Consider the following 18,452-nt stretch of genomic DNA (forward strand, 5'->3'; position numbering starts at 1 on the left):
AGGAAGGAATACTGACCTTGGTGGGTCCAGGTGAAGGGAAAGGCAGCAGACTAGGGAGCCCCCAAGCAGGAGCAGCCTCAAGAGCAGTGGGGGCAGCCTACACGTGCAGGGCCCTCGCCAATTGGCTCTCTAAAACACTTCCACCAGCTGAAAAGGAAGCAGGCTCTTGTCCCTACAGGGAAGGTGTGAGTTTTGCTAGTATTTTCACTCAGGAGAAAGCACTTGTGCTTTTTTTTCCCAGGTGGACCTGGGATTCTGAATGCTTGAGCATAGGCTTTATCAATTTGAAGGGGTCAGAAAACTGCAGAACATGTGCCAGTTGTTGTTCGAACCACTGGAACCCAGCTCCAGGCCTCAGGGTTTCTCCTGTCCCACTGAGCACTCTGCAGGCCCATTCTGGCAGCACATCAAGGTGCAGTTGGTAGCTGGAGCTCTGCTGTTTTCAGTTAAATCCCTTTAAGCAGAGGACACCCTCCACTCCCTGGATGAGGCTTAAGGTTTTTCTACTATGGACATGCTGTTCTGCTGTTATTCTGTCCAGAGGAAGTTTAGTATCTCACGTTCTAGAGTGGCCTTCTGTTCTGAACTGACTGCTTCACAAATACTTCTGCAAGGACATTTCCACAAAAACCCACAACCATTTCCACAGCCTACATGCTGTACACAGTAGCGTGGCCCACAAAGAGAAAGATCCTTTAGCAACAGAAATCAAGTTTATTAAAAAAGCATTACAAGTATAATGAAATTTACTTTTGCCTCTGCTCCAGTGTATTTTTGTATAAATCATGCTAGTTAAGGCTTTGAAAGCATAACATCTAAAATAAAACATAACAGAAAAAAATGCCCAGGTCAAAGGGAGAAAAAGGGTCTTCACATCAAGGACTTGACATCTGATTCTATCTGTGAAGGTGTGGCAGTGAGGACCTGCTGGCCCTGGCAAGCTACACCCTGACCCCCAGGCACCCAAGGCCAAGTGCTCTGGTTCTGCTAGGCAGGGATGTGGTTGGAGGGGAAGTGGAATGTTCACAGCTCACTATGCAAGCACATGTTCTGTGAAAGCAGCTACTACCCAAGGTCTGTCACTGCACTTCCTTCTGCAGACGCTGGGGGCTCATTCATGGAGAGGAGCTGCAGTTGCTTCTATGCCTGCCTTTGCAGGTGTACACAGGGAGGTGCCTTGTGAACGTGAGGCAAGCATTACTGAGCTGTGCCCTTCACCCCTCTTGCATTTCTGTAGCTCAAAAGTACAGGCCTGATTGGATCCCTAACTTATCTGGAATGTACATGAAAGACAGGGCCTCTAAGGTGTGGATGGCTGGTATCCTGATCCCACTGCAAATGGGCCCTGAGCTGTGAGGAACAGGAATTCATCCAGAGGTTTCAGAAGGGGACAAAACTTACAATGAAAAAGGCAGCACAAGATCAGGGCAAGTATTTTCCCTTTTTCAGAAACGGAACTGGTTTTGTACACTCTCTGAGGCTCAGTTTTTATGGTGCGGTGGAGACCCAAAGAAAGGACTGGGAATTCACATACTCAGGGAAGCTGACCTGGCACCAAGACTGCATGCTTACATAGTACAACACCCACAGCCAAAAACTCCCCATGGCATCACCAGGAGCTGCCTCCGATGAACTTCATTTATAAGCTCAAGATACAAAAACCAGAAGGAGCTCTGACTGACAGTAGACTCCATTTTATTCATGGGGAAACCGAAACCCTAGCAATGTCCTGAATCCTGTGCTCGTCACAGATTTGTTAGCTCTGACCTTTTGGAATCTGGCAGTGACTCACAGTCTGGTTGGTGTTTGTTCATGTGGTCTTAAGGCAAGTGCGGACACCCTGGCTTTCCTGTGTCAGTGAGAAGATGAATGTGGTGCTTTTTTCACATCTTAGAACCCAAGAAATATGGGCACAGTATGCAGAATTTCAGGGACTGGAAGAGAAAAGAAAAACAGATTCTCTTCTATGTGTGCAGAATAGAATAGAGTAGAAAAACAGACCAACATGCCTGTGTTCTGCCTGTGTGGCAGCGGGAGGAAGAGGCTGCAGGCCTGACACAGGTCTCTGCTGGTGTGCCCCTTCGTTTCTGTTCTTCAAATGCACGGGGTGGCAGGTGATTTCCATTTCCAAATAACTGCCATCCTCACCACTTATTGAACAGTATTCATTATTCTCCAGATGAGAATTCTGGAATCTGCATGTGTTCCAGAAATGGCTTGGCTTTCAAAAAAGCTGTAAGCTGGCACACTACGTGCTGGCCTTGACTTCAGTGCTGTGCCAACACTTTCCTCCCAGGTGCCCCCAGAGGCACAGAGAGGGGAGGGAGCCGTGTCTGCAGTGTATCCAGAAACAGAGTGGACAGTCCTATCTTGCTTGCCTGTCCTGTTTCCGTGCAGCTGCTGCTTTCCACACAGACACGCAGCTAGACAGCAGGATCTCTTCTGGAAACTGGGATTCCACTTCCGGAAGAACGTCACTGTCTTTAGTTTCCATGTAACTCACCAGAGTGTCCCTCAGGCTGCAAAATCAGGAAGAGAGAGAGTGTTTAGGGCTTCAGGAGCCCACCAGCTGCCACTCTTTCCAGGCATTGACAGGTCTGAAGTGCTAACTAAGACCAGAAACCCTGAGGGTCAGCTTAAAGTCAGCCAGCTGTCAGGTTCCTGAGCTGGACCTGGAGTCTAAGGCGTAGCTTCCTCAAGGATGTCCAGCTGGGCCACTTCAGGCACTCCCCTGACAAGCCTGTCTGGCTGCATCAGAAATGGGGCTTTGCCATTCAGAAAAGGCATGCATTCCCTCCCATGGCAGATTCTCTAGAAAGGGGAGCTCTGTTGTACACAGGCGTGTGCCATATGGCCTGAGGGCACACACAGCCAGTGTAGCCTGACTATCCATCCAGAAAACTAGTCAAGTGAAATGCCTGCCTCACGCCACACATTAAAAGTGAACTAATGAAACAGACGTGCGAGATAGAACTATAAAGTAGCAGGAGAAAGTGTGAGGCTGCTTTAGCACCCCAGGATGCGATAAGGAGGACCTCCAGAGTATGTCCCCATGGTGGCTTTTTCTGTTTTCTTTTTCATACTGGGGATTGCACCCAGGGGTGCATTACCATCTGAGCCACATCCCCAACCCTTTTTTATATCTTATTTAGAGACAAGATCTCTGAGTTGCTTAGGGCTTTACAAAGTTGCTGAGGCTGGCTGTGAACTCATGATCTTCCTGATTCATCCTCCCAAGACGCGGGATTATGGGCATGTACCACTGAACCCAGCCCCACAAGGCTTTAAGAAAAACTCCTCCATCAGATTTGACTTCTAGACATGGGTGAATCAAAGATTAATCTGATCTATACAAAGAGCTTTTACAAACCATTAAGAAAGAGAAACTCATCAAGCTCCATTACATGAAGATCATTGAGAAAAGCGGTTACCAGGCCCTGCCCTGGATTTATTATATCACCCAGAGTGGCAATTATCAACTTCGTATCAACTAGGTGGGAGAATTGGGGGTTTCAACATGAGGGCTCCCTCTCCTCAGGGCCCCACTGCATATTTAGAGAGGGGCTGGAAAGTGTGGTGGGGTGTGTGTGTGGGGGGCAGACCACTGTCTTAGCAAGTTTCCTGCTCTCAGCACCCAACCCCCTGCTCCTTGTCACTTTTACTCATGGGCCAGGAGGGATGGTCTCTTTGCCTCCCTTACTCTTGGAGCCCTCCCACCCTGATTTTATATGAAGAAGTATCAGAGGGGCTTGAAGCCCCCCTCATGAGTGCCTTTTTGCAGTGTCTTGCCTTAGGGTATACTTGGGACCCCTCCTTCTTCACAGCTGCTGAGCCCAGAGCCCCTCTAGCCGATTACTCTGAATTTTAGGATGTCATCAAAATGATGAACCTCAAAAAAAAAGATAGATAAGCTGGTCAGGTGTGGTGGCATTTCAGACAATGATTAAAAAATGGTGATAAATTTTAAAATGTGCCAGCTACACAAGTAGGTAGGGAAACACAAATGAAAGCAAGATACCATTTTTTGGCCATTAGATTGACAAAAATGTAAAATTTTAGATAATTTTGGGTATATTTAGACTTCATACATTGTTGTGGCTTTTTCTTCCTAATCTAAAATGCATCTCTTTGACATAATTAAGTATACTTGTTATAAGAATAAATGATTTTTTAGTTATTTTTTTAAAGTCCCCAAAAGATTAAAACCCAAGAAGCCAGCCCCTAGTTGCTCTTGTGATGGAGAACAGTAGACCGAGGGTCCTGTGTAAGACAGAACTACCATCGTGTCAATGGGAGGGGCAAGCGTTCTGCACACCTGCTGGCTGGCAGGGTGCACACCGTACCTCCATTTGGGGTTGAAGCTGTCCTGGGTCTGGGTGTTCCTCAGTTTCAACACCATCATTTCATGGAGCTCCAGGAGGAAAGCATCCAGGTCTGTGTGATTCAGGAAGGTGCTGAGGAGCTTAGCACTTTCTGGGCTGAGGTCGGCTTTGAACACAGAACTGATTTCCCGGAAGGGATCCTAAAGAAGATGAACAAGCACAACATCAGAGCCTGGGATGAGGGTGTGGCTCCCTCCATCTGGGCAGAGGCAGGACAGACTCACTTTCTTCAGTCGCAGCAGCTGTTCCGACTTAAGAGCAGAGAGGAACTGCCAGAGGGCAATAGCGTGTTTTAACTGACCCCTGCTTAAGGCCTGGAAGAGGAAGAGAGTCTTGAGTAGGAGGTGAAGGCACACAGACTCCCTTGGTGCTACCCAGGGCATTTCTCCCTGTTTTGCCCATTTCCTGTCATGAGGCCACCTCTTTTCCATCCACCGAGTCTACCTGTCTCGTCTTCCAAATATCTAAGAGTCTCCCCCTCCTGTAGCAACTCATGTCTCAGCATCACACAGTGAGCAGGCAGCCAATGTCCTTAGTCCCCTGTGCATTCTGCTCTAGTAGGTGGTCAGCACTGAGCATCCCTGCCTCTCCTGGCGCCACTAAACTGTAGACTGACTGGGGGTGGGGGTCCCTGACCACCCCTTTCCAGGGGTGTCTACATGGGTGCTCCCATAGTGGTGGCATTCTCTCAGGAAACTAAGGTGAGGCGATGCTGATTCTCCTTGAAAGGCACACAGAACCCACCTCTAAAACTGGAGTCGTTTGATCACCCATCCGAAGGATATCTTGGACGTACGCATTCAGATGCATATTTGGATCCCCACCAGCTGTGCCTAGAAAGCCCAGAGTGACCTCTACAACAGACAGGGCTTCACAGACATCGCTGTAGGACTGCAGTTGTCCACTGATGGCACCTATGGCCGAGCTGGGGAGGGGGCTCTGAAACCAAAAGCAGGACAGAGGCTTGGGTCAGTCTATTGCTTCTCCTACTTGGTAAGAACCTAACTCTGAGCTGCCGGCACCGGCAGGCCAACTGTCCAGCACTTGTGGTAAGAGCTGATCCCTGTGCTTGCCGAGTGCTTGCCGAGTGTGCCAGTGTACAGACTGTGCATAGGAACAGGCCTGAGCTAACTGAATCCTCCAAAGGCCCCGTGAGGACGTGGAGAGGCACAATAGCCTCTCCATCTGTTGACAGCAGAACCTAAGGAGCAGGAGAAATTGAGTTCTCTATCAGTGGCACCCTGGTCAGGACATCATCAAGACAACAACCCCCAAGGCGTCAGAAAGTATTATGATCTGCTTGCCACTGCTTGCCTCTCTTCTGGAGCCCCTGGGGTCCTTTGGGAGCCAGAGAGCCTGGTGCTCACAGTGGACACCAGGATGGGACCAGACTGTCCTTATGTATGTGGATGGAACCACCCTGCAGGTGAGGGCTTATCATGACCACCTGTGCCATTTTGTTCTTGATGCCCATGAAGAGATGTTCGAAGTTCCAGTCATGTCTGTACACCAGCGTGGGTATCCCCTGAGGTGAGAAAGAAAAACAGCTTTTGGAAATTAAATTCATAGTGGAGGCTTCCATGTGATGGCAGATGTATTCTTCAGCAGTGACTCAGAGGAAGGACCAAGGCAGACAGTATATTCCTGGGCGAGGCATGTAGCTTTACTGCCTCCTAATGCTCTGTTTAAGCCACACTCTTTGGACACAGTAGTGTAAGAAGTCCAGCCTGGCTACAGCGGCCATGCAGATATTGCCCTGTAGACCAGGGTGTCTGAGGACCACAAGAGCCCAAGAGTGTTGGAGGAGCAGGAATGGGAATGTGCACATTGGTGAGCTCTCCATCAACACTGAGCAGTGACTGTGCACAAGGCAGCCACTGTCAGGATGAATTAAAAATGGCTTTGGACTCCAACAACTGACAGCCTGATTGCGGGCAGTGAGGGAATAAGTAATCTGAGTATGACACCTGACTGGACCCGAAAGGATGAGTGCGGCCACAGACGGGGACAGTGTGCAAGTGCTACCATGTTCAGGGAGTCAAGAGGCAGGTCACGGGTTTGAAGCAGCAAGTGAGGCAGGGGGTGGAGACAGTTCGAAGGTTGGTCTGGGGCCAGGTGACAGGGCTTTCTGTGCCAGCCAGGGGAGTGCGGTAGAGCCTATGTAGCACTGTCCACATAGCATGGTGCTGCAGGGAGCACTGGGCAGCTGGACTGAAGGCTGAGTGCTCTGAACTGAAGCCACGGCAATGGCAGTTACAGGACAAGGGTGTGGGGAAGGCATGGTGGTGGTTCCTGGGCACGGGCTGCATATGAACTGAAGGGACGGCAGCAATGACAGGTCTTCTGGGTGGTGCCATTAACTGTGGTGGACACCCAGTCCTCTGAGACTTGAGGCTGCCCTGGGGACATATGCAGATGGGGATGTGGAAGAGAGCTGGGGACACCTCCCAGCCCAGAGAAAGTACAGGGACCGCAGACCACCAGTGGGAAGAGACGACGCAGAGGAGACCTTAGGTGTCTCCTCAGTCTGTTCTCCCTGAAACCCACAAGGACTGTTCATGCCTGACAAGCCAATCATTGCAGAGCGCCCAGCCTACCTTGAGGGTCAGCAGGGGCTTGCCCTGGAGGAAGCGGCTGCTAATCTGCTGCTGGATCTTCTCCAGGTCAAATTCCTGTGAGGTCTTCCCGCCTTGTTCCACTTGGTATTGGCAGTTGGAGAGAATCAGTGGAATCAGGTCCCGCTCCACTTCGTAGCTGACGACATGCAGGTCAGTGACCTCAGAGGCATCCACGGAATAGCTGCGGGACAGAAGGTGTCCCTTGGTGTCCGGGGCAGGTATGGGGCATGTGCTTCTGCTCCTGCCCTCATAGTGTGAGCGAGTGAAAAGCTGAGAGGGTCTGGGGACAGGAGCTATTGCTGGCTGGAGTCTGCAACCAGGCTTGGTGGCAGGGGTGGTGGGATGCGCAGTACCTGTTGTTTTCCTTGGAGAACTTCTCCACTGTGTGGATGATTTCATTGTGTAGGTTAATCAAGTAGCTGACTAATGCAGTTGAGCAGAGACCCAGGCCCTGACGCCGGGGCAGGATGACCTCAAAATCTGTGTCCAAATCCAAGTCGGAGCTGCAGTACTCTTTGGGTAACTTGATTTCACCTTTAAAAGACAGGGTCATTTCTAAGCAGAGGGATTCTGCTTTAGACATTTGGGTCACAGCCTGGAGGTAGGGTAGGAGGAAGGCAGTGTGGGCAGCTGCCTCCATAGAGCTGGACCCTGACCGTTAAGTTTTCAGTGGTCTCAACTTTTTTCTGATTCCGTATTTATAGATTCCAGAGGACCTAGGGTTAGGTTAGAAGCTGGTTCACGTAGCTCAGCACCTCTGTCCACAGGTAGCATTGCCAGGCACACAGCAGGATGCTGGCAGAACCAGGTGGAGGAGGACACTTACCGTTGGTCTCCAGTGACCGCCTCAGGGCATTCCATGTGGACAGGAAGATGGTGATCCTGTTGTGGAACAGCTGCCTTAGCCCATCTATAGAGCAAGACACTTGGTAAGGTCCCCGTTAGAAATAGTGCCCTGGCCAGGGTCAGACCACAAGCGTGCTCCCGAGAACCTGACCCTGCACCTACCCACAATCAGCAGCACACCTGCATTTCACGTTTGAGGTTGTGTGAGAAGGGGTGTGTGTGTGTGTGGGGGGGATGTTTCTAGCCACAGCAGCAGCTCTCAGTATGTTTCTGGGATTTGGCATCCTTTTTACCTCACACTCTAGCTTAGGACCTAAGCCCCACCCTTTTGCCCCAACCTGAATGATCCTTTTGTACCATCAAACATGGATGGTCCTTATCTTTTGTTGGAGCAGACAGCAGTCATACCTGAACTGTGACTGCTAATAAAACTCCTGATGGTACTGTATTCATCTTCTGGAACATTCTGGAATTGTTTCACCAGATCCCTTTGCAGGGCCAAAATCTCAGGCAAGAATTTCACCAGTCTCAGTTCTGCCTCCTGGAGAAGGGAAGATGGCTCAGTAACACTTCCACTATGTAACTGAGAAACAACATGGGGCTTGTAGGCATGGGGCAGGCTGGGGACTTTGAGTGGTTTAATCTGGTCAGTGGATTGTTTTACACCATCACACCCTGCAAATGGGAAAAGGGCCATCCCATCCTCTGGCCAAGTACGGAGAGAGGGCCTTTGATACGGTAAACATGCTCTGCTCTCAGGGATGTAGGATGACAGGACCAAGTCCCTGCACTCCTCCAACGAAGAGCTGCTGTGAGGACTGATCTGGGCCCCGTCTCTCAGTTTGCACAGGAATCAACTCTAGATGACCAAAGACCCAGATGTAAGACCTGACCTCTGAAGCTACCAGCAGAAAAATAGAGGAAACATTCCAAGACATTGGCACAGGTGATGGTTTTCTGGATAGAACCCCCAAACCACAGAAAGTAAGAGCAAAATGATTACATCAAAATTAAAGTCTCACACCAAAGAAAACACCCAACGGAACAGAGACAGCCTATAGAATGTGAGAAATAGCTGCCAACTATTCACCTGACAGCAGGTAAATACCCAGAATATATAACTGGAAAAAAAAATTTAAAAAAATCAAAGTAATACATTTTAAGATGAGCAAATGATCTGAATAGACATTTCTCAAAAGAAAAAATAAAAGTGGTTAACAAATATATGAAAAAATGTTCAAATATCAATAGTCATCAGGGAAATGCAAATCAAAACTACAATGAGATGCCATCCCACCACAATTAGAATGGCTCTTATAAAAAGAAGATAGGTGTGGTGGCACACAACTATGATCCCAGCTACTCTGGAGGCTAAGGCAGGAGGATCACAAGTTTGAGGCTAGCCTCAGTAAGTTCTAGTCCAGTCTGGGCAACTTAGCAAGACTCTGTCTTTAAAAAAACAAGGGCTGGGGCCGTAGCTCAGTTAGTGAGCACTTGTCTCAGTTAGTGAGCACTGGGTTTGATCCTCAGCACCACAGAAAAAGAAATATTGTGTCCATCTACAACTAAAAAGTGTGGAGGGCTGGGGATGGGGGCTATAGCTGAGTAGTAGAGCATTGCTTGCTAGCATGCCCAAGGTCCTGGTTCAGTCACCAGTATTCCCCCAACCCCCCAAAATAAATGAGCCCAAAACATAAAATAACAAATGTATGCAAAGATAAAGGGAAAAAAGAACTCTAATATATTCCCAGTGGCAATGTAAATTAGTACCTCATAATGGAGAACAGTATGGAGGTTTCTTAAACTAAAAAAAGGTTTACCATGTGATCCAGATAGCCCACTGCAAAGGAAGTCAGCCTATCAAAGAGGTACTACACACTATGTTTACGTGACACCATTCACAATAGCTAAGACATGGAATCTCCCTGAGTCCATCAGCAGATGAATGGATAAAGAAGATGTGGTTTATACATAATAGCTGAAAATAATTCAGCTGTAAGAAGAATGAAGTCCTGTCATTTTCAGCAAAATGGATAGAACTAGAGGACGTAATGTTGTTAAGTGAAACAAGCAGACACAGACGAGATCAGTACATGCTATATGCATACATGGAAATATCACAATTCCATTAATGTGTACAACTAATTAATTAATAAAAGTAAATAATTAGGGAAAAATAAAAAGAAATCTGCCTCCTAGGCCCACTGTTGGGTGTGAGGCTGCTGGAAGGAAACACCAAGACCCCAGGCAGTGGTCACTGGGTTTTGTTCTGAAGAGCCAGGATCCAGCAGCCTCAGTGAAATGAAACTGTGTCTTGATAAGAGATCACAACACTAGCACCAAGTCCTTCCTAGTGTGAGCCCCAGACCTTTCCAAATCATCCTGCTCCCTGTCAGCTGTGGTAATGACGGTCCATAAGGGAGGAGGTGAGAACATCTGCTGTGGCCCAGGAGAGCTCAAGTGGGTGAAAGCTGGGGACCACTTCTGAGCCTGGCAGTCTAACTCGACATCATGCAGCACACTGCCTCCTGCCTGCAAGGCACAGGGAGGCCCCTGGTTGAGCAGGCACTTGCTGGTGACCATCGGCTCAACTTCTGGGGATGAAGACAAGGTGTCAGAGCTGAGTGACCAGGGTGGTCCCTCCTGGTCTTTAAGTTCCTTACAGAGCACCACTAAGCCCACTTGTGCATATTGCACCTGTGACTTCAGCAGATGTGTCTTTAGACCTCTGCGCTCTCCCTGAGACTTCACGCTATAGGCCTTGCATTCAGAATCACAGTGCTGATGGGAAGGTTGGGTTCTGCCTCTAGGAAGGATGACTCTGAACCCAGTCACAGCCTCCTGGTCCTCAGGAGAAGTCTAGCAGGTAAAGGAGGCAGACCATGAGGTGGACACACCTTCTGCAGGAACTGCCAGAGCATGGGCACCATCTCCTTGCCGTTCTTCTGCTCCACAACATGCTGGAGGTACTCGACTGTGATCTTCTTCCTGCAGCTCCAAATCTTTGAGCAATGAACCACATTTTTCTGGGGCAGTCGGGGCAGGAAGTTCACTGGGTCACCATATATGATTTTGGCCACGGGGTTGGAGCTGACACGTTCATCCTGGCTGATGAGCGTGCTCACAGTCAGCAGGGTCTTGTCTAGATGCTGGGTAAAGAAATGACACAGCATTCTGCAAGTGGGGCACTGACCCAGAAAGCCGAGCGGACGCCACAGTGGCTCCGCAGGAGTCTGCCTCTGCACCCCAGACGCTCACTTTTGCTCTCTTTCACTGTGATTCAGGGGTTCCTTGTTCCTAAACAGAGCAGGACTCTAGGGCCTGTATTTCACCACCCTTCACTTCCTGACTTCCCTGTCCTGCTGTGGATAGTCGGCTCTGGTGTTCTCAGCGGAGCGCTCGTGAACCCAGAGTGCCCGTGCATTTCTGGAGGGCCTCTGCCTCTTACTTTCAACCTGCTGTAAAAAGCAGTGGGGAGCAGGCTGCTGCCTGCCCTCTGAGAACTCCCGATAATCCTTGGCCTGACTTATGACCAGTACAGGAGGGACACCTGGGGACAGCAGGAGAAGTGACTCCAGGTAAGGCCTCTGATGGCCCTCCAGAGGACAGTGGGCCAACAGTGCTCAGATAAATGGGATCCTCCTGGACAGAGAGCTAAGGATTGGTCGCCGCTTGCCCCTTACCTCCAGTTCAGGTAGAAGAAGAGATGCAACATGTTTTTCCCAATTGTTTCTCCGTTCTTTGGTTGACAATTCTGCATCAAAATTTAAATGCCCTACAAAGAAAACAAAAATGTCTGTGTTACCCAACAAACAAAAAACTGCAATCTCCATACAGTAAGCACTGAATGACATTAATAGAGATAGTCTTCCTTCCTTAGGTTAACCAGGTACTGCCAACACCAGCCCCCAGACCTTGTGAAGATGCTGTAGTCTCTGGCAACCCTCCAGGCCACAGCTGTGGTCTTTTTTAATCATTTTTTTTTTTTTTTTTTGTGGTGCTGGGGACTGAACCAAGGTCTTTGTGCATACAAGGCAAGGACGCTACCAACTGAGCCGTGTCCCCAGGTCCCTACAGCTGTGGTCTTAAAGGCATTCCAAACAAATGGCTGAGGACAGGACGAGAACTTGACAGCCACACAGAGCCAGCTCACTGCTGCCCCCAGGCCCGAAGGCAGAGGTGGTCCCATGAGCTGGCAGCAGGTTAGGGCTCCCGGGTCCGTGTGGTGCAGAAACCACACCACAACAGAGGTACTCGGCAAAGTTGGTCTCGCTAAGGTGGGAACTACACACTCATGCTGTTTTCTGGCAAAGACACCCCTGAAGGGGAACAGATTCTCTGGCTGTAGGAACATTATTGCAATTGTAATTATCTGTAGGCTTTTAAATAACATTGTTCTACAGTGGTCATCATGATTTTTGCAGGTAAGCAACAAACTGAAATCCCTCCTAATGCCACCCCGATAACCACTTACAAAGTCCCCTTGCAAACCTTTGCTTTGGGCATGGATATAAATGTTTAGAAGAGTTAGTCGGGCAAACAGTGTTTGTTGCCTCCTTTTGTTCATGTTACAAATTGTAGATGTGAATATACTAGGTCAGGATACAAGTGTGACATCTTTGGGAAAGCAGAAGTGGGACACGTGTCACTTGCTGGGGTGCAGCATGATCCCAGGGCACAGGTTAAGGCTGTGTGCGCATGCACCAGGTGTCTGTGCTGCAGGCCTCAGTCAGGCAGGGGGTGTGTGGAGGAGTGCAGTGCCCTCCAGCCCCGCAAGAAGAGTAGAGAGCTCACTTCCACTCCTGTCACCGCTCAGCAGGAGCCAAGGGAGCCTGGCCTCCTGGGAGTCGTGCCCAGCCCTGTCCCTTGCTTACTCTGGCCAGGGAGTGAGCACTGCTCTTTGAGAAGGCAGCGCAGGATGAGGTGGACCACGTGGGTGGTCTCGTCGGCACTCTTCCCCAGTGTCCTTGTTAACTGCTTCAAGTCTCTCTGGATGTGCTGCTGCAGGAATCCTTTTGGGTCCCCCACTGGAGGCTTGATGATGTTGATCAGGGCCTGTGGGGGCAAGGACCAGGCAGAGGTGAACACCACCACTGGGAGAGGGTGGTTTCTAGGTGAGGCCAGGGTGCTCTCAGCATGTCGCAGGCAGAAGGGGACGGAAGGCAGGCGAGCGCAGTGAGAGACTGCTGTCATCGTGGTGGCGGGGAACACTGCCCTGTACCTCCTGCAGCCACCAGGGTCCCCTGCCCTACCATGCCCAGCTGTGGGCCAAGGACAGAGCTGTGCACTCCAAGTAGACTGTATGATCTGAATGTTACATGCTATTATACACGTGCTAAGATGTCACACTGTACCCCACTAACATGCTGTGTGTCAGTTAAATAAAACAGATTTTGAAAATTACAAAATGAAGAGGAGTTTCCATAATCTGATGAGTAGTTGCCCTACTCCATCGAGGCCGCAGTGGAAAAAGTAGGGTCTGTAACTCTTGTACCACCCGTGGACTAGGTAAAACCCCCAGGGGCTAGGACTTGGCAGACATGGACTGATGCAAGGGCAGCTGACTCTTCCCATGGCACCTCAGAGTCTGGCAGTAGTGTCCTGTACCTTGGGACTTTGGGTGGCTCCCAAAAGCATAGCCAAATGAGTGAGTAGCCGGATGAGGATGAAGACCACGGGGGACAGCTCTCGGTCAGACACCACTACGACACCTCTGTGTTGCGGGTGGCCCAGCACATGGCCAGTCCTGGTTCTGTCTGTGTTGGCTCTGGAGAGGATAAGAGAGGGCAGTGAAGGCTAGAGACTTCTGCTTCTCCTCAGCTGCAGGGGCCGCACATCTTACAACCAGGTTCCCAGTTTGTTTTGTTTGTTTTTGGTACTTGGGATGGAACCCAGGGGCTCAACCACTGAACCACATTCGCAACACCCACTTTTTTATTTTTTGAGACAGGGCCTCACTGAGTTGCTGAGGCTGCTTTGAATTTTTGATCCTCCTGCCTTAGCCACTGGGATACAGCTGTGCACCACCATATTTCCAGTTTTGTTTTTTTTTTCAGTGCTGGGGATTGAACCCAGGGCCTTGTGCATGCTAGGAAACCACCCTACCAACTGAGCTATACAACCCCTAGGTTTCTAGTTTTTAAGAAATACTAGATAGTCTACCTGCCTAGACCACCTGCCTCCAAGTCTTTCTCTCTTTAGACCCATCTGGCTGGCTGGATGGATGGCCGGCCAAACCCTACACATTCCCAGTGTTAAGTAGCTGCACGATGTGGCCATTAGTGCAGGCTGTCAGGATGGAGGCCAGGATTGAACCCAGGGCCTTGTGCGTGTGAGGCAGGCACTCTACCTACTGAGCTGTGTCCCTAGCCCTATATTTTTATTTTTGAGACATGGTCTCACAAAAGTCCCCAGCTGTGTTCAAACTTTTGATCTTCCTGTCTCAGCCTCCAAAGTAGCTGCAATTATAGGCTTGTACCACTGCCTAGCTGAAGGTCAGAGTTTTACATGGTTTCTGAGTCTGGTACCTGTGGATTCAACCAACTGTGAATCAAAAGTTTTCAGAAATAACTATGTCTATACTGAATAGTAACTTTTATTCTTCTTCTTATTTTCTATAAAATATTATAAATGAGTATTTACATAGCATTCACTTTGCTTGAGGTATAATAAGTAACCTAGAGATAAGATTTTAGAAGTCTATAGTAAGCCGGGCACAGTGGTGCACACCTGTAATCCCAGCATCTTTGGAGGATCACAGTTCAAACCCAGCCTCAGCAACTTAGGAAGGCCCTAAGCAACTTAGTGAGACCCTGTCTCTAAATAAAATATAAAAAAAGGGACTGGGGCTGTGACTCAGAGGTAAAGCGCTCACCTACCATGTGTGAGGGTGGATTCAATTCCCAGTACCACATAAAAATTAAATAAAGATATTGTGACCACCTATAACTAAAAAATAAATTTAAAAAAAAATATATATATATATATTATATAAAAGGCTGGGGATGTGGCTCAGTGGTTAAGACCTGTGTACCAAAAAAAAAAAAAAAAGTCTACGGGACGATATTTGTAGGTCACATACAAGTACTGTGCCACGACATATAAAGGATCTGATCATCTGGAACTGAGTAGATGTGGAGGGCAGTGTCCTGGGAATACTCCCCACAGAAAAGATAGGGAGGGAGGGATGTACTTGATAAGACTGATTACATGTGTCTTTTAGTTTTCTCAAATTAAAAAAAAAAGAAAAAAAGGGCTGGGGAGTAGCTTGGTTTCAGAGCACTTGCCTGGCACATGAGGCCGCAGGTCCCGTCTCTAGCACTGAAAACAAAGCAAAAAAAAAAAAAAGCCAAAAACCAAAAGTGACTGCAGGTGTGCTTGATGTGGCTCCCCAGCACAACCAGGGCGCAGATGTGCAGCAGTGGACAGCCCAGAGCCCCAGCCTCTGAGGGAGGGAAGCTGAGCCCACATACCTGATGCTCAGGAAGCCGGTGTGAGGTCTGTGGTCGATACCTCCAATGAGAGCACCGCAGTCAACACAGGAGCCCTGCTCCATCGGCATGCCACACTGGGACAGAGAGGGGACCCACAGTGAGCATCGTGGCATGCATAGAAGCCACCCTGCACAGGAGGTGGCCTGTGCTGCTGGGACTGCATCTGTGCATGTGTGTGTCAAGGAGGAACAGGAGCCTGGGGACAGGGTGGGCACTTAACCAAGTGTGCTATCCAGCGGCAAAGGTGGCTTTATTTAAAAATAATCAGCATGACAGTTTTTCCTCCCAAGTAGAGTGACAAGTGTGCACAACCTGGTCTCCCATCCTCACACTCACCACCTCTCTCTCCCTACATCTTGCACACCAGCCTCCAGAGCTTCGCTATCTAACTGGACAGACCTCCTCATCCACTGGAAAGAACCCAAACACCTAACCACAAGATCTGCCCCTACCGGGGCTGGGGATATGGCTCAAGCGGTAGAGTGCTCGCCTGGCATGCACCGGGCCAGGAGAGTGTGCTAGGGCCAGGTTTGATCCTCAGCACCACATAAGAATAAGAAAAAAATTTTCTTCTCTCTTTCTCTCTCTTAAAAAAAAAAAAAAGATCTACCTCTACCAAGGGCCCATGTTTCCAAGTCACAGGGTACCCCGCCACCTGTGAACCACATCACAGCAGACCCTTCACTGCAGGCTCTCAGAACAGAGAGGTCCTGGAACCTGTTCCTATCTCACTTCACAAGGAAGTGAGTAGGTTCAGGGGAGTGAAGTGTCTCCTGTTCACTTTATGGAGCAGCACACTGGAATCCAGTCCAGCAGCCTGTTGCTCAGCAAGCGCAGATGCCATGAGCAGCCCAGAGACGCCCTGGAGTCCTGGAAGAGCAGCATCCACTCTTCCCCCAGGGCTCATCACTCACGCCCCTGAATCTTTCCTGTCCCCGCCTGTCCTCTGGTGTCTAGCCCACACTTCCTTGTTGGCTAGTGATCCAGCTGAGGGTCTGTGTGGCAGGGCCAGGGAGGGAGTAGGGCTCCCAGGCAGCAGCACCATTGTATCCAGGGACTTGGGCAGTGCCTGTAGATTCACTGGTCCAGGAAGTGCTGCTATTGGTACCCAGTGAGCCGAGGTCAGGCATGCTGCTAAATATCCTACAATCCAATAAAGACCTGCAGTAAAGAATAATGTCCACAGTGCCATTTAGATACTCAGTTGGAACACCATGAGCAGCCCTCAGAATGAGCCTGTATCTCCCAGAAGGTCAAGACACTTATTCTCTGCACCCTTCCATTTCAGATGAGAATGCACATTTTGAGCCTCCCCCAAATACCAAGACTCACCTCTCCAACAGAGCACGGATGACCGTTGGGACAACCTGTTCAAAGAACAATAGGACACATGTTAACTAGTGAGCCTCCACCAAACGACCTATGTGGGAAGGGGAAATTGCTGCCCTCCTCTCGGTCCCTGACAGAAAGGACCCACAGCCTACGTCCTGAGCTCCTCACCAGAATCCTTGAGCCATGCCGTCAGCTAAGTTACTAGACATGTTCCTGGAGTTAACTGAATACGTGCCACCAGTGAAAAGTGTCTGAACTCGGCTTTACACAGCAGAGAGGTGAGATCCACACACCAGGGCAACCTGGCGGCAGAGGGGACAGTGTTGTGCAACTTTCTATTCCCTTGGATGTTTTCTTTTTTTTTTGGCAAAACCATGTTTTATAACAATTTTAAAAACTGGTTATTGGGCTGGGGATGTGGCTCAAGCGGTAACGCGCTCGCCTGGCATGCGTGCGGCCCGGGTTCGATCCCCAGCACCACATATAAACAAAGATGTTGTGTCCGCCAAAAACTACCCCATGTCTGGCATGATCAAAGGATGCTCTTACAAGCTGCAAAGTGTGACCCCTTCAGATACCAGTACTCACTATACCAGCGGACGCCTTCCAGACCCCTCCACTTCTGGGCTTGAGCTAGCAGGTCTTCAGGCATCGTTGGAAGAAAAGCATTCTGAAAGACCAAGAACAGAAATCGCCCTCCTAAGCGGGCCTGTGGGCTGTGGCTGCTAACCAGCAAGAGGCACAGAGTGAGGAAGTTTCTACCCAGCTCAAGAGCTGTTTACAGAGGACGTACAGCAACTTCATGTGAAATGACAGCCATGGCACCAGCAGTGTGCTGCAGGACCAAGTGGGGCAACAGGGCAGGGAATCTAGAAGATGGACAGGTTTGACAGTTCCCATGGCCACATCTCATGTTGTCATGTTGGCTGGATCTCCCAACATGACAAACCACTGAAGTTTCACAGGGCTGCTTACCGCCATGCTGGCCGGGGAGAAGGCCAAGTTCCTCAAAGGGGCCAAGACTTCGCTCTGTCCGCACAGAAGGACAGCTGCAGCATGAACAGCCATTTCTGTCACTGTTCCTTCAAGGCTGTCGGCACCAGGGCCCATGCTCAGCAAGGGCAGAGTGTTGTCCACGAGGGATGCTGCGAAAGGCCGGACCCCCGGAGGAGACAGGACCCTGCTGTCTTCAATGAACCGGCTCACAGCCTCGCACTGCTGGCTCGAAAGACGTTTCTCACATTAGGGTATGTCAAGGAAGAGCGCTGTGTGAATTCAGGGCTTTCTCTTTGAAAGTCACACATTTCGATATTGAGTACTTATCAAATATCAAGGTAAATATAGTTAAATGATCACCAAAGGAGGGTAAATTAATCAGGAAAGAGAAAGTTCAAGGCTGGGGTTGTGGCTCAGTGGTAGCGTGCTTGCCTAGCATGTGTGAGGTACTGGGTTCAATTCTCAGCACCACATATAAAACAAATAAATGAATAAAGGTCCATCAATAACTCGTAAAAATTAAACAAGAACAAAAAAAAGAATGTTCATATAGAAACACAATAACCACATTCTTGAGTACAGATTTCAATACTCTGTTTTGGTAAACATTATGTAATGTTCCTGAGTCTATAAGCTTGGGTTAAACAGAAAATAGTTCTTTCACCTAACAAGGGTACACCCTCTGTCCTATAAAGGAAGTTTTGGGAGGTCCTAATTCCTATTATCCTAGATACAAACAAAAGTTGTGACTTTTATTGTGCTCAGAAAGTCCCTCCCAATCATGA

General features: G+C 49.2%; 1 protein-coding gene across 1 annotated transcript in view; it reads right to left on the reverse strand.

Annotated features, from left to right (window-relative positions):
• Positions 1-745: 745 nt before the first annotated feature.
• Rnf213 (ring finger protein 213) overlaps positions 746-18,452 on the reverse strand; it is a 92,629-nt gene continuing 74,922 nt past the window's right edge. The window contains exons 51-67 of the mRNA XM_076870715.2: positions 17,647-17,889; positions 17,260-17,341; positions 16,672-16,706; positions 15,319-15,413; positions 13,454-13,613; positions 12,721-12,901; positions 11,530-11,621; positions 10,744-10,995; positions 8,255-8,387; positions 7,827-7,910; positions 7,354-7,534; positions 6,980-7,181; positions 5,830-5,907; positions 5,127-5,321; positions 4,607-4,696; positions 4,344-4,522; positions 746-2,519 (exon numbers count right to left, since the gene is read on the reverse strand). Of these exons, the coding sequence (XP_076726830.2) occupies positions 2,366-2,519; positions 4,344-4,522; positions 4,607-4,696; positions 5,127-5,321; positions 5,830-5,907; positions 6,980-7,181; positions 7,354-7,534; positions 7,827-7,910; positions 8,255-8,387; positions 10,744-10,995; positions 11,530-11,621; positions 12,721-12,901; positions 13,454-13,613; positions 15,319-15,413; positions 16,672-16,706; positions 17,260-17,341; positions 17,647-17,889 (2,436 nt within the window). The 3' untranslated portion in view covers positions 746-2,365. The remainder of the gene's footprint in view (positions 2,520-4,343; positions 4,523-4,606; positions 4,697-5,126; positions 5,322-5,829; positions 5,908-6,979; positions 7,182-7,353; positions 7,535-7,826; positions 7,911-8,254; positions 8,388-10,743; positions 10,996-11,529; positions 11,622-12,720; positions 12,902-13,453; positions 13,614-15,318; positions 15,414-16,671; positions 16,707-17,259; positions 17,342-17,646; positions 17,890-18,452) is intronic.

The sequence above is a fragment of the Callospermophilus lateralis genome, chromosome 11 (genome assembly GCF_048772815.1).
Source record: "Callospermophilus lateralis isolate mCalLat2 chromosome 11, mCalLat2.hap1, whole genome shotgun sequence".
Lineage (NCBI taxonomy): Eukaryota > Metazoa > Chordata > Mammalia > Rodentia > Sciuridae > Callospermophilus > Callospermophilus lateralis.